Here is a 12,443-nt window from a genome sequence, read left to right as displayed (position 1 = left end):
TCTGTCAAATAAATAAATAAAATCTTTAAAGAAAAAAATGGATCACAGACTTAAATGTAATATGTGAAGCTATAAAACTTGAGGAAAAAACACAGGAGAAACTCTGTGGGATTTAGGGCGAGGCAAAGAGTCCTTAGACTTGACACCAGAAGCACAATCCATAACAGGAAAAATTAATAAACTTGATTTCATCAACATTAGAAACTTCTACTCTGGAAAAGACCCTGGTCCAAGGATGAGAAGATAAGCTAGAGACAAGGTATTTGCAGACCAGACGTCCAACAAGGCACCAGCAGCTAGACGTACAAAGAACTATTAAAACTTAACAGTAAATAAACAATCCAATTAGAAAAATGGGTAAAAGAGAATTTACAGATGGCAAATAAGCACGAGAGGAGATGCTCAACATCATTAGCCATTCGGGGAATGCAGACGGAAACCATGGTGAGAGGTCACCACGCATTCATCAGAACGGCTAAGCCCCTCTGGAAATCGGTCTGTGAGTTTCAAAACAAACACACCGCATGCGACTCCTCTGCCCCCGTCAGCCCTTCCCCGCGGCCTCACATACCGGTCCCACCGCCGTGACACACGCGTGCTCACCTCCACCAGGACTACAAGTGCTTTCCCTTCTGCTTCGGAGGCCAGTTCTGGGCTTCGCAAATTTCCACTCGCCTTTTAAGGTTGACTTTGCTCCCTGAGATCTTGAGGCAGAGCCAGTCAGCCCGTCCTTTCTCAGCGCCACTCCGGCAACTGCTACCCTTGCTCCCGTCGTTGATTCTTATCTCCCCCTAAGCCTTTCCCCCCAGTGTCCACTCTTCCCGGGAGCACAACGGTTGTGAGCGGGGGCTCCAGAGAGCATCAGGTCTGGGCTAGGATCCTGACGAGATTAGTTTCTAGTCATCACCTTGGACAAATTAGGTCACATCTTGAGCCTAAGTTTTATTGTCTGTAAAGCAGAATAACAGTATAGTAAGTAGCATATGTGGATTAAATAAGATAATAAATGTATTTTGAAAATTTAGCATTGGGGCGTCTGGGTGGGTCAGAGGGTTAAGCGTCTGCCTTTGGCTCAGGTCATGATCTCCAGGTCCTGGGATCGAGCCCCACGTTGGGCTCCCAGCTCAGCGGGGAGTCTGCTTCTCCCTCTCCCCTGCTTGTGCTCTGTCTCTCTCTTTCTCAAATGTTAAATAAAATCTTTTAAAAAAAGAAAAAAAAGGGGAAAATTCAGCATTGTGCCGGGCACATAGTAGGTGTTCAATAAATATCAATTTTTATAGTTGTTATAATTATCATCACCCAAACTGGAGAAAATAATCCATCCACATTCACTGAATGTGCCAACGTTTCTTGTACCCATGTTATGTGTCAGGCACTATGCTCGGTATCAGATACACAGAATGTAAGAAAGTGTAAGTGAACTGTCACAAGTTACAATAACATCTGTATTAAAATGACCGGAGACAAGGGGCACCTGGGTGGCTCAGCTGGTGAAGCATCCAACTTAAGGTCGTGATCTCAGGGTTCTGGGATCGAGCCCTGTGTCAGGTTCTGTGCTCAGTGGGGAGTCTGCTTCTCCCCCTCCCTCTGCTCCTCCCCCAGTTTGTGCTCTCTCTCTCTCAAATAAATGAATAAAATCTTAAAAAAAAAAAACACACACAACAAAAACAACAAAAACAAACCAGAGACACACGAAATCCTTTTCTCCCTCGACTTAGAAGATTAAAATTGGGTTCATCAAATCTCACAGAAGAAAAAATACACACATTTAACTTTAAGTTTTTTATTTTGTTTCAGACAGCTGGACGAGGCATCTACATTCTAGCAAATCTTCTTAACAATCACTACACAAATGAAAGACGGCTTACTTACATATACAAAGGCAAGGGTAAAGGGTCATGATTGTCTAACAGGGAATCTGAATCCCCCAATAAATTATCTTACAAAAATATCAAACTTGCTTTTCCACATTTCTATTGTTAAAAATGAAGGAAAAAAATTCACATTAAAAAAACCTCTGTAGCTGGTATAGCAAGGTAAGACAGTCATCTTTACACACTAAGTAAGTCCTTCAAATAAATATCTTAAACAAATTGAAGTTTTTCAAAAAAGAGGTCAAGTATTTACCTTAGATTTGTTTGGCCCACTAACAGACCGTTTGTAAAACTGACATTGAACTGGACTGCAGCTCACCCCCTCTGAGGAGGAACGACACACATCGCTGAGGCGGGTACGCACGTGTGCATATGACATGTATGTGAGCGGCTACTGCTGCCCATGCTACGGTCATGAGTAGTTTTACCCTGTAAGAGTCCTCTGGCCTACCATGAATCGAACTGCACGGAAAGAAAAAAGAAAATACTTTGCCTACTGCAGACATTTGCTCAGGCATTTATAACGACGCAAAAATTATCACGCTTTTGGGACTTTAAAGATTACTGAACATGAGATAAAATTCAATACTGCTTACAAATACCTGAATACGGAGAGTGTGTTCACCACTCGTGTGGACAGCACACAAGTGAGTGTGTGTTACAGCACTCCGGCTGCTGGCTGGTCTATTCCTACTGTTTGATCCTAAAGTTTTACATGGCCTTGGATCCTTAAAAGATAGAAACTTAATAAGATAATGTTACATTACGTTTTTCTGTTCTAATAGTCAACTTTCCAAAAGTACACAGTGGAAGGGCATAGGGCTTTCTGTATCTCCTCATACTTTAAAAGCCAATTTCATTTTTATCGTGATGCTGATATTTCAATTAATATCATTACAAGTAAGACTGACTGCACTACAGTTTTGTCCACAGCAGTCAAATCTCTTATTGCTCAAACATTCCGAAGTAAATCCAGTCAACAATTTCCATTTCCCATGGTTTAACTGAGAGATGAATCTAACAATTTCTTTTTTAACCAATGACAACTAAACTGAGCTGAAGACAGCTACGGCTAAAACCTTGCAACACCAAAGCCGATCAGCCGAAAATCTAGAACACCAACACTTTCCATCCAGGATAGAAAAACGAGCATCCAAAATAAAGAGAGCCGCAAGACTGCTCAAGTAACCAATCAAACACCACTTCTCTGTTATTCGAGCTAATAGTCACTCGAAGCTTGAAGTTTCCTCCTTCGTTATTATTGGTGGATCCTAGAGTCACAGCTTCAACGTCAAATGTGACAGTGGACCCAGAAGTAACTGCTGGCAACTGATTAGTCATTTCTTTCCCATTTACAAAAACTGCACCTAAAACGTTAAGGTGAAGAGTCATTTACATGTGAGCAGCAATGAAGGACTAAAACGGATTCTGGATGACTCATAACCCAGGTAATTTCCCAGCTCAGATCAAGAACACATTTTGGGATGCCAACCAGTCAAAGAGGATGCATCTCAATATGTTAATTAACCCCCCTCCCCAGGGCAGGAGAAGTTTACGTTTTAATCCCATTTTAGAGTTCTGGTCCAGGGTTCTACTCTTTTAGAATGGAGACTAAGTTTCCCCACATGGATGGCTCAAAAGAAACTTGACTCCATTACAAGATTATATGCTGTGGAATAGCAACATTGTTGCACATGAAATAAACAAGAATCTCCTCCTACCTACTGCCTTCCCATACACAACCTAGTAACACACCTTGAGAGGGGATTTTAGAAGTGTGATTACTGTGAGGGGCGCCGGGGCACAGTCAGTTAAGCGTCTGCCTTCGGCTCAGGTCATGATGTCAGGGTCCTGGGATCAAGCCCCTAGTCGGGCTCCTGCTCAGCAGGGAGTCTGCTTCTCCCTCTCCCTCTGCCTCTCCTCACTCCCTTCTCGTTCTCTCTCTCAAATAAATAAATAAAGTTTTTGAAAAAATAAAATAAAAAATGAAATTAAAATGTGTGATTACTGTAGAGTAAGGGGCCAAAGAACCCTTGGGAGATACCACAAATTAAGTAAACTCTCTCCTCGGTTCACCAATGGATGTTGAATTTAGATGACCCACGCACACAGAATCCAGAGATAGGCTGCCTGGTGCAAACCCCAACTGAATCACCTCTAAGCCAGGTCACTCAACCTCTCTGTGGCTCAGTGTTCATCATCCATAAAATGGGTATAATACTACTCTCCCACCTCAACAAGTTGTTCAAAGTATTAAATGATTTATTATTTGTAAAGGTAACAGAATAATGCCTGGTACGTAATAGCCATACAGATACGTCATAAAGACTTAAACTTTCTCATCTCTCGCTACAAATGTGTGATGTTGGGACAGATTCCTATCTCACTACGGTCATCCCCAGATTTCGAAGAGGCCGGCAGTTACGTGTCTCTTACCGTTTGTACTAATGCACACCGCCTGGTCACGCTGCAGAGAGTCGCAGCCGTTCTGTTTTTCTGCACACACTCCTATACTGTCTCTTCTGTCTGGCTGGCCCACGGTTTCAACTCTGTAAACGAAGTAGAAAGGTCATTAATCTTTTTTTTTAAACATGATTTTTAACAGTTACTAAGGTTAAAGAGAGCAATCTCATCACAATTGCTCTTGATATAGCTAACAGTGATACAGCACTTCCTAAATTCCAGGCACTGATCTAAAACGTTTACATCTATCTGTATCAATCACCTCACTGAATTCACCTAATAACCCATGAAGTGGGTGCTGTCATTACCCTACCCATTATACATGAGAAAAAACAAGATTAAAAAGAGGCTAACTAGCCTGACCCTGATCGCCTGGCGGAGTGCTGGACGCAAGACAGGAACCCAGGCATTCTGACGGTACACGCTATGCTAACTATTTACAGCTATGACGGCACATTCCCATTTTATGCTCTGGCTCTAGTCACGTGGAAAACTTGTCATACTTGCCATTATAAGAAAAGTCACTGCCATCACCTAAACCTTCAAAGTGAGAGTCTATGCAATGGTTTGACTACTGTTTATCAAGTATTTAAAGCCTTTATAAATAGACTTTATAATCTTTAAAAATTGGGTAATATAGTCATTAACATAGTTTGCATGGAGAACTTCTTATGTGGAAGGTTTAAGCACTTCCCTTTGTGTTTTGGTCTCAAAGTACATCAACATGCACTCTAGAAAAAGGAAACATACACATAAAGTCAACCTGTATCTCTACTACCAGATGCATCTTCCCCTCCGTTCCAGAAAGCCAGACTTTCCAAGGACAGAAAAAGAAAAATTAGCAAGGAACAGAATGTAGCTGTACCAAGGGAAGAGGTGATTAGTTATACTTGGTATGGCCTCAAAATGTCTTTTGTTACAAAGTGGCAAACACGCAGCATCAAAATAAATACATGGGTGGGTTTTTGAAGTCATGTCACTCCTAAACCAGCAGTCTTAAGAAGTACGGGGAAGAGGAGAGTGGTGTGAGCCATTGAGCCATATGGCAGAATCGTAAGTCCCAGTCCTCTTTCTAGCACAGAAACACTGCTTTAACAATGAGATACAGACCAAAATACCTTTATGAGGTTTCCAGAATCCCGATACGAAGCTGCAGTACCCCAAGGGAGCACAAGCTGAAAACAGCTGCATTGAAATTGGTAAGAAGAGAAATTTCACTTTCCCAAGTCAGTCCCTCTCCCAAGCTACACAGCTCAGTGGCTGGCAAGAACACCGCGGCTTCTGACTTTTTCCTTGGGGACAGGGAGAAAGAGAGGAGTGGAGCGTGCATCCGACATTCCAACTCTTTGGAAGGCTGCCTGAAGGCTTGACTGCTGTTGTGCTTCCTTTAAAGCACTGACAGAACAAGCATAGTATGGCTGCCTGACCGCTGCTAGGACCAAAGAAATGGGAGGGGTGGCATCCCACAGCCAGTACGACTCGGTGTGACTGGGAGCAGGGGCATAAGTTCAGGCTTCTCTCCCTCAGAGGAAGAGAGAGGAACTGAATGTGCTTCTGTGCCAGCTTTTCACAGGGCTGCTCAAGAGAATGGTATCTGTCTCACTTGATGTGGGCACTGATGGGGAGCTGGCAAACTCGGGATGCCTGGGGGCCACTGAGTACGAGAGAGAAGAAGGCGGCTTGCTGCCGTCACATCAGAGAACAGGCAGTGCCACAAACAGGCACCAGAGGGAGCAAGAGATTATGAGCTCCTGAAAGACCCACATAGTTCTCCGGTTGAGAAACTGCACGCGCAAGCCCAGCGAAGTCACATCCTCCCAAAAAAGGTTTCAGAGGTTCTCAGCATCTCTAGCTGAGATCATTTGTGAGGGTCAGTTCCTATACAAAACCAGGTATAATGGCTGAAAACTTCCCAAATATGGAGCAGGAAATGGACATCTAGATTCAAGAAGCCTAATGGACACCAACCAGGATAAACCCAAGAAATCACATTGACACACATTATAATCAAATTGTCCAAACTCAAAGACTGAGAATTTTTAAAGCAGCAAAAGAAAAGTGACTCATCATGCACAAGGAAGCTCACATAGGGGCGCCTGGGTGGCACAGCGGTTAAGCGTCTGCCTTCGGCTCAGGGCGTGATCCCGGCGTTATGGGATCGAGCCCCACATCAGGCTCCTCTGCTATGAGCCTGCTTCTTCCTCTCCCACTCCCCCTGCTTGTGTTCCCTCTCTCGCTGGCTGTCTCTATCTCTGTCTAATAAATAAATAAAATCTTTAAAAAAAAAAAAAAAAGGAAGCTCACATAAGACTATCAGTGGGGGTACCTGGGCGGTTCAGTCGGTTGAGTGTCAGACTCTTGATTGATTTCAGCTCAGGTCATGATCTCAGGGTTGTGAAATCAAGCCCTGTGTTGGGCTCTGCACTCAGCGGGGAGTCTGCTTGTCCCTCTTCCTTCCCCTTTGTCCCTTCCCCTGCTCTCTCTCAAATAAATAAATAGCAGTAAAACAGAAAAGGCCCTCAATGCAGTGAGAGAAAAAAAAAATCCTGGAAAGAAGAAAACAACTCCTAATCTGAAAAAATGACAAAGTAATTCCTAAAAGCATCTTTCACCAAAACGGCAGGTAATAAAGACAAGCACGACATAAAAAGTTTACAAAAGTTGCTCTGAACATGGAATGAACCAGAAAGTAAACAGCTAATATATCTGAGACACAGAATTATTTCCATATTTCACTAAGAAATAGAATGGAGGTTTAAAATCACTGAATTTTTAAGCTGTAAGACAAGTAGTCAGGACAGTGTATGCTCAGACACTACGGTAGTTGTTCTCTCACATAAAACTAGTTTTTAAGAAACTATATAAAAAAGAAAAATGCTGTACAAAATAATTTATGGCAGGGTACAGTGACCTCCTCTAATGCATGTACAACTGAAATACAATTAATAAAAAATTAATTTATGGACAAGATACTAGAAATACATCCACTGCATAGAGTAAAGGAGTAGAACATCCTGGGTAATAATTTGTCTCAAAGGTAAAATATTCTGAGAGAGAACATGGCCCAAAACAGGAGCGATTTTGATGGTAACAAGAGGGCTAATCTATTATCCCTATTACTCTGCACTTTGGCTAACTTTGATTGAATTTAAGTGACACATCCTCTTTCTTACACAATCTCAAATTTTTTTCTTCACAGTGAATACTTGGAGCAAAATCCAGGAATTCAGTTGCTTAGCTAATAAATATGAAAAATATCCAACTTTATGATAAATATAAGACATAAAATGAAATTTTTCTTTGAGCCTAGCAGCTACAGATTGATTAAAACAGCAATACTTAATACTGACAAGGATGCAGTGACATCACGACCCTCACACACTACTGGGAAGACTGCAAAGTGCTTCCAGGAACACAGCCAGTTAGTCTGTGTCACTAACAGGAAAACTAGCCCAAGGAATAGAGAATGAGCCATATATGAACAAAGAGGGTCATGGCACAGCTTCACACGTCAGGAATGAGAGAAAGAAGGGGTGCCTTGTCAAGTCATTGAAAAGGAGGATTTCTGAAATATATCTGAGATAGAAATATACTGCTTACTGTACAAAACCTCAAACAGCTTTTATCCTCTCTCAAAAGAAACCTGATAACTTGAATGTCCTGTATCTACTACAGAAATTGGAAATCTTCCAATAAAGAAAATTCTCGGATGGCAAATTGATTGGTTAATTCTGCCAAACATTTAAGGAAGAAATAATACTAATTTTACACCAACAGTTCTGGAAACAGAAGAGGAAGAAACACTTCCCACCTCACTTTGTAAGGCTAGTCAAAACCAAAACCAAAAGCATCATAAGAAAAAAGACAAATGTCTCTCTCATGAAGAGATATAAAAATCCCCAACAAAATATTAAAAGCCAAATTTAGCAATATATATAAAGATAATATACGACAAAGGGGATGTTCTCTGGGGAATGCAAAGCTGGTTCAATGTTCAAAAATCTATCACTGTAGGGGCGCCTGGGTGGCTCAGTCGCTAAGCGTCTGCCTTCGGCTCAGAGCGTGATCCCAGAGTACTGGGATCGAGCCCCACATCAGGCTCCTCTGCTGGGAGCCTGCTTTTTCCTCTCCCACTCCCTCTGCCTGTGTTCCCTCTCTTGCTGGCTATCTCTCTCTGTCAAACAAATAAATAAAATCTTTAAAAAAAAAATCTATCACTGTAATTCACTCTATTAGCAGAAGAAAAAATGGTATGATTATGTTAACAAATGTATAAAAATAATTATACAAAATTAAACATTCACTTATGGATAAAACTCTCAGCACAGCACAATTAGAAGGGAATTTCCTTTCTTTTTTAAAAATTCTATTTATTTGAGAGAGAGAGTGAGAGAGAGTACATGAGTTGGGGGAGGAGCAGAGGGAGAGGAAGAAGCAGACTCCCCACTGAGCAGGGAGCCAGGGACTCCTGGATCATGACCTGAGCCAATTGCAGACGCCCAACCAACTGAGCCACCTAGGCGCCCCTAGAAGGGAGCTTTCTTAACCTGATAGAAGGTATCTACAAAAAACCTACAGTTTGGGCACCTGGTTAGCTCAGTCAATAGAGAATGTGATGCTTGAGCTTCGGGTTGTAAGTTCGAGCCCCACACTGGGTGCAGAGATTACTTAAAAATAAAATCCTTGAGGGGTGCCTGGGTGGCACAGCGGTTAAGCGTCTGCCTTCGGCTCAGGGCGTGATCCTGGCGTTATGGGATCGAGCCCCATGTCAGGCTCCTCCGCTATGAGCCTGCTTCTTCCTCTCCTACTCCCCCTGCTTGTGTTTCCTCTCTCGCTGGCTGTCTCTATGTCTGTCGAATAAATAAAAAATCTTTAAAAAATAAAAAATAAAAAAAAAATAAAATAAAATCCTTGAGAAAACAAAACAAAACAAACCCTACAGCTAGCATCATACTTAATGTGAAGGACTGAATGCTTTCCTGCTAAGATGTACAATCAGCATGTCAGCATTCAACACTGCTATTCGGAATCCAACTTTGTAGTCAGTGTAATGAGACAAGAAAAAGAGAAATGACAAAACAATGATGAAAGATATTTTTCTAGAAACTAAGAAATACACCATATCCACAGATTGGAACAATCAAAATATTAAAATACTAATTATTCCCAAACTGATCTACAGATTCAAGTCAATTTCAATCAAAATCCCAGTAAAAAAATTTTTTTCTTAGAAACGGACAAGCTGAATCTAGAGTTAAACAGAAAGAAGGAGGCACTAGAATAACTAAAACAAAAAGAATAAAGTTGGAAGAATCCTACTACCTGATATCAAGCCTTACGATAAAGCCACAGTAAGCAAGGTTATAGTTCTGGGAAGGGAGAAACACACAGACCAATGAAACAGAGGCCAGAAGCGGACGCCCACACGTACGGTCAATTGCTTTTTGAGAAAGGTGAAAAGTCAATTCAGCAGAGAGAAGAGAGTCTTTTCAACAAACAATGCAGGAACTATTGGACCAGATCCTAAACAAAACCCAATTCAACCCGTATTTCACATATTATACTAAAAGTAACTCAAAATGGCTCATAGATCTGAACGTAAAACTTAAAAACATAAAGCGTCCACAAGAAAACTTAGGAAAACATCTTGTGACCCTGCATTAGGGCAAAGATTTCTTAGACACGACACCAAAAGCACTGGATGAACAGGTAAATTGTATTTCGTCAAAATCAGCAAACTTATACTCCACAAAGGACAGTGTCAAAAAACGAAAAGACAAGCCTCAAACTGGTAAAAAAACATAAGACGTATACTCAACAAATTTCAATAATTTAAAAAAATTGTTTTAAATAGGCAAGAGATCTGAAAAGACACTTCACACCAACAAAGATATACAAAGGCCAAGAAGCGAGCACAGGAAAAGAGAACTATCTTTGGCTATCAGAAAGAAAATTAAAACCACAATAAGGTACAACTACCTGTATATAAAATAGCTGAAGTTAAAAGCGCAAACAAAGGGGGGCCTGGCTGGCTCCGTTGGTGGAGCGTGTGACTCATCTTGGTGTCGTGAGTTCAAGCCCCACGTTGGGTGTAAAGATTACTTAAAAAAATAAAATATTTTTAAAAAGGGAACAACTGAACAACTGACAGTACCAAATGCAAGCAGGGATGCAGAACAACTGAAAATCTCACCCGTGCTGGTGGGAATGTAAAATGGCGCCCGTCCTTACGTTTTAAAAAAGTAGTTTAAGACAGAGAGAGTATGGGTGGGAAAAAGGCCTAAGAAACATTCCTTAGATTACTTGGAAGAACTATTATATGTGAATACTTTAAAGCAGATACACCTTCATGATATCACAAAACACTCCTTCGAGAGACAAACTAAAAGCCAGGGTATATAATCTTTTTTTTTTTTTTTTAAAGATTTTATTTATTTATTTGACACAGAGAGAGAGACAGCCAGCGAGAGAGGGAACACAAGCAGGGGGAGTGGGAGAGGAGGAAGCAGGCTCCCAGTGGAGGAGCCTGATGTGGGGCTCGATCCCAGAACGCCAGGATCACGCCCTGAGCCGAAGGCAGACGCTTAACCGCTGTGCCACCCAGGCGCCCCTAGGGTATATAATCTTAAAGGAGATCTACTTAGGAAACCAGCTGTCTTACCTCACCCAAGTCTATCTAATCAAGAGTTTGTGTGGAAAACTCTTCTGTCTGGCATTCCCCACATCTGTCATAAGAGCCAAACTCTAACCTCAAAGGACTACATATCATATTTCTAGAGGAGACCACTTTGGCAAAATGCAAAACCCAGCAAAGCTGTATTCTCCACAGAACAATGCGTTCTCTCTCAATATAAGGAGAAACCAACAAGATTTCAAAGACCCTAAATTAACTTTTTTTAAAAGTTTATTTATTTAAGTAATCTCTGTACCCAATGTGGGGCTCGAACGCATGACCCCAAGATCAAGAGTCACATGCTCCTTTGACTGACCCAGACAGGCGCCCCAAAACAAATTAACTTCCTATTCCTAGTAGGGACTATGCCCTATTCCTAATCTTCCCAGGAAAGATCAAATTAGTAAGATTTTTTTTTTTTAATATGAGGAGCTAACAGAACTGAAGATATACCTGGTAATGACAGAGACCAGCCTTATACAGAAAAAGAAAGATCTCCTTAAGCTTACATTTATTCAGAAAAGGGCATGCTAACACTTAACCAAAGGTAAGCATTTAACCAAGCGACCCCTAGTTTCTAACAGCTATCAACCATAGCATTTCTAAAACAAAGCCCCCAAATCCTTTGACACTTCTGCCATCAAGAAGTGGGGTCTATGTCCCTTCTCTGGGATCCAGACTCTGAATGAACGGTACAATGTGGTAGAAGTGATATTATGTCCACTTCTAGGCCCGGGCCTTAAAAACTGGTGGCTGCTGCAGCTTCCACTTCCTATCTCTTGGGATGCTCAATCTTGGAACCCAGCCACCATCCTGTGAGGAAGCCCAAGCAGCCCGCAGAGAGGCCTACACCCAGAGACACCCAGAACCGGGATCCATTCGCCAGCCATGCGACTGAGCCATCGTGAAAGCAGATCCACCGTCTCTCATCGTTACTCCAGCTACTAACACAGAAGCAGAGATGAGCTGCCCTTGCCAAGCTCTGCACACTGCAGTTTCCTGAGCCAAATAATGACTACTGTTTTAAGCTTCTAAGTTTTGGGGTGGTTTGTTACAGAGCAATCAATAACTGTAACCGTAACATTAAATTTTGTTTGTTCTTTTAAAGAAAAAGTTTGTAACCAAAAACAGCTAGCCTGTTGGCCTCTGATTTACCAGCTCATGTGACCTGTGGGGAGGCAGGCAGCACAGCGGTTAAGAGCACAGCCTTTCAGGGCTAGACTGTCAGGATGCAAATACTAGCAAGTCCCACGGTCCCTGTGCCTCTGTTTCGTCATCTGTGAAAGGAAGACAGTACCCTCCTAGGTTATTAGGATTAAAGAAGGCTGTTTGAAAGGACGCTGTTTTAAAGAAAGGAGGTGGTAGAGAAAAGAAGGTAAAAACATGGTTTAAAAAAACCGGTTAGATCAGAAAATGTTGGAAGCAAGGAAAGC

At 41.8% G+C, this 12,443-nt stretch overlaps 1 protein-coding gene across 1 annotated transcript in view; it reads right to left on the bottom strand.

The window, feature by feature from the left end:
• Positions 1-1,767: 1,767 nt before the first annotated feature.
• Positions 1,768-12,443, bottom strand: part of CRLF3 (cytokine receptor like factor 3) — a 32,602-nt gene continuing 21,926 nt past the window's right edge. Inside the window, exons 7-8 of the mRNA XM_040641021.1 lie at positions 4,311-4,423; positions 1,768-3,241 (exon numbers count right to left, since the gene is read on the bottom strand). Of these exons, the coding sequence (XP_040496955.1) occupies positions 2,985-3,241; positions 4,311-4,423 (370 nt within the window). The 3' untranslated portion in view covers positions 1,768-2,984. The remainder of the gene's footprint in view (positions 3,242-4,310; positions 4,424-12,443) is intronic.

Source organism: Ursus maritimus, unplaced genomic scaffold (genome assembly GCF_017311325.1).
Source record: "Ursus maritimus isolate PB19 unplaced genomic scaffold, ASM1731132v1 scaffold_24, whole genome shotgun sequence".
NCBI classification, from domain to species: domain Eukaryota; kingdom Metazoa; phylum Chordata; class Mammalia; order Carnivora; family Ursidae; genus Ursus; species Ursus maritimus.
This window is presented reverse-complemented; position numbering and strand designations above follow the sequence as displayed.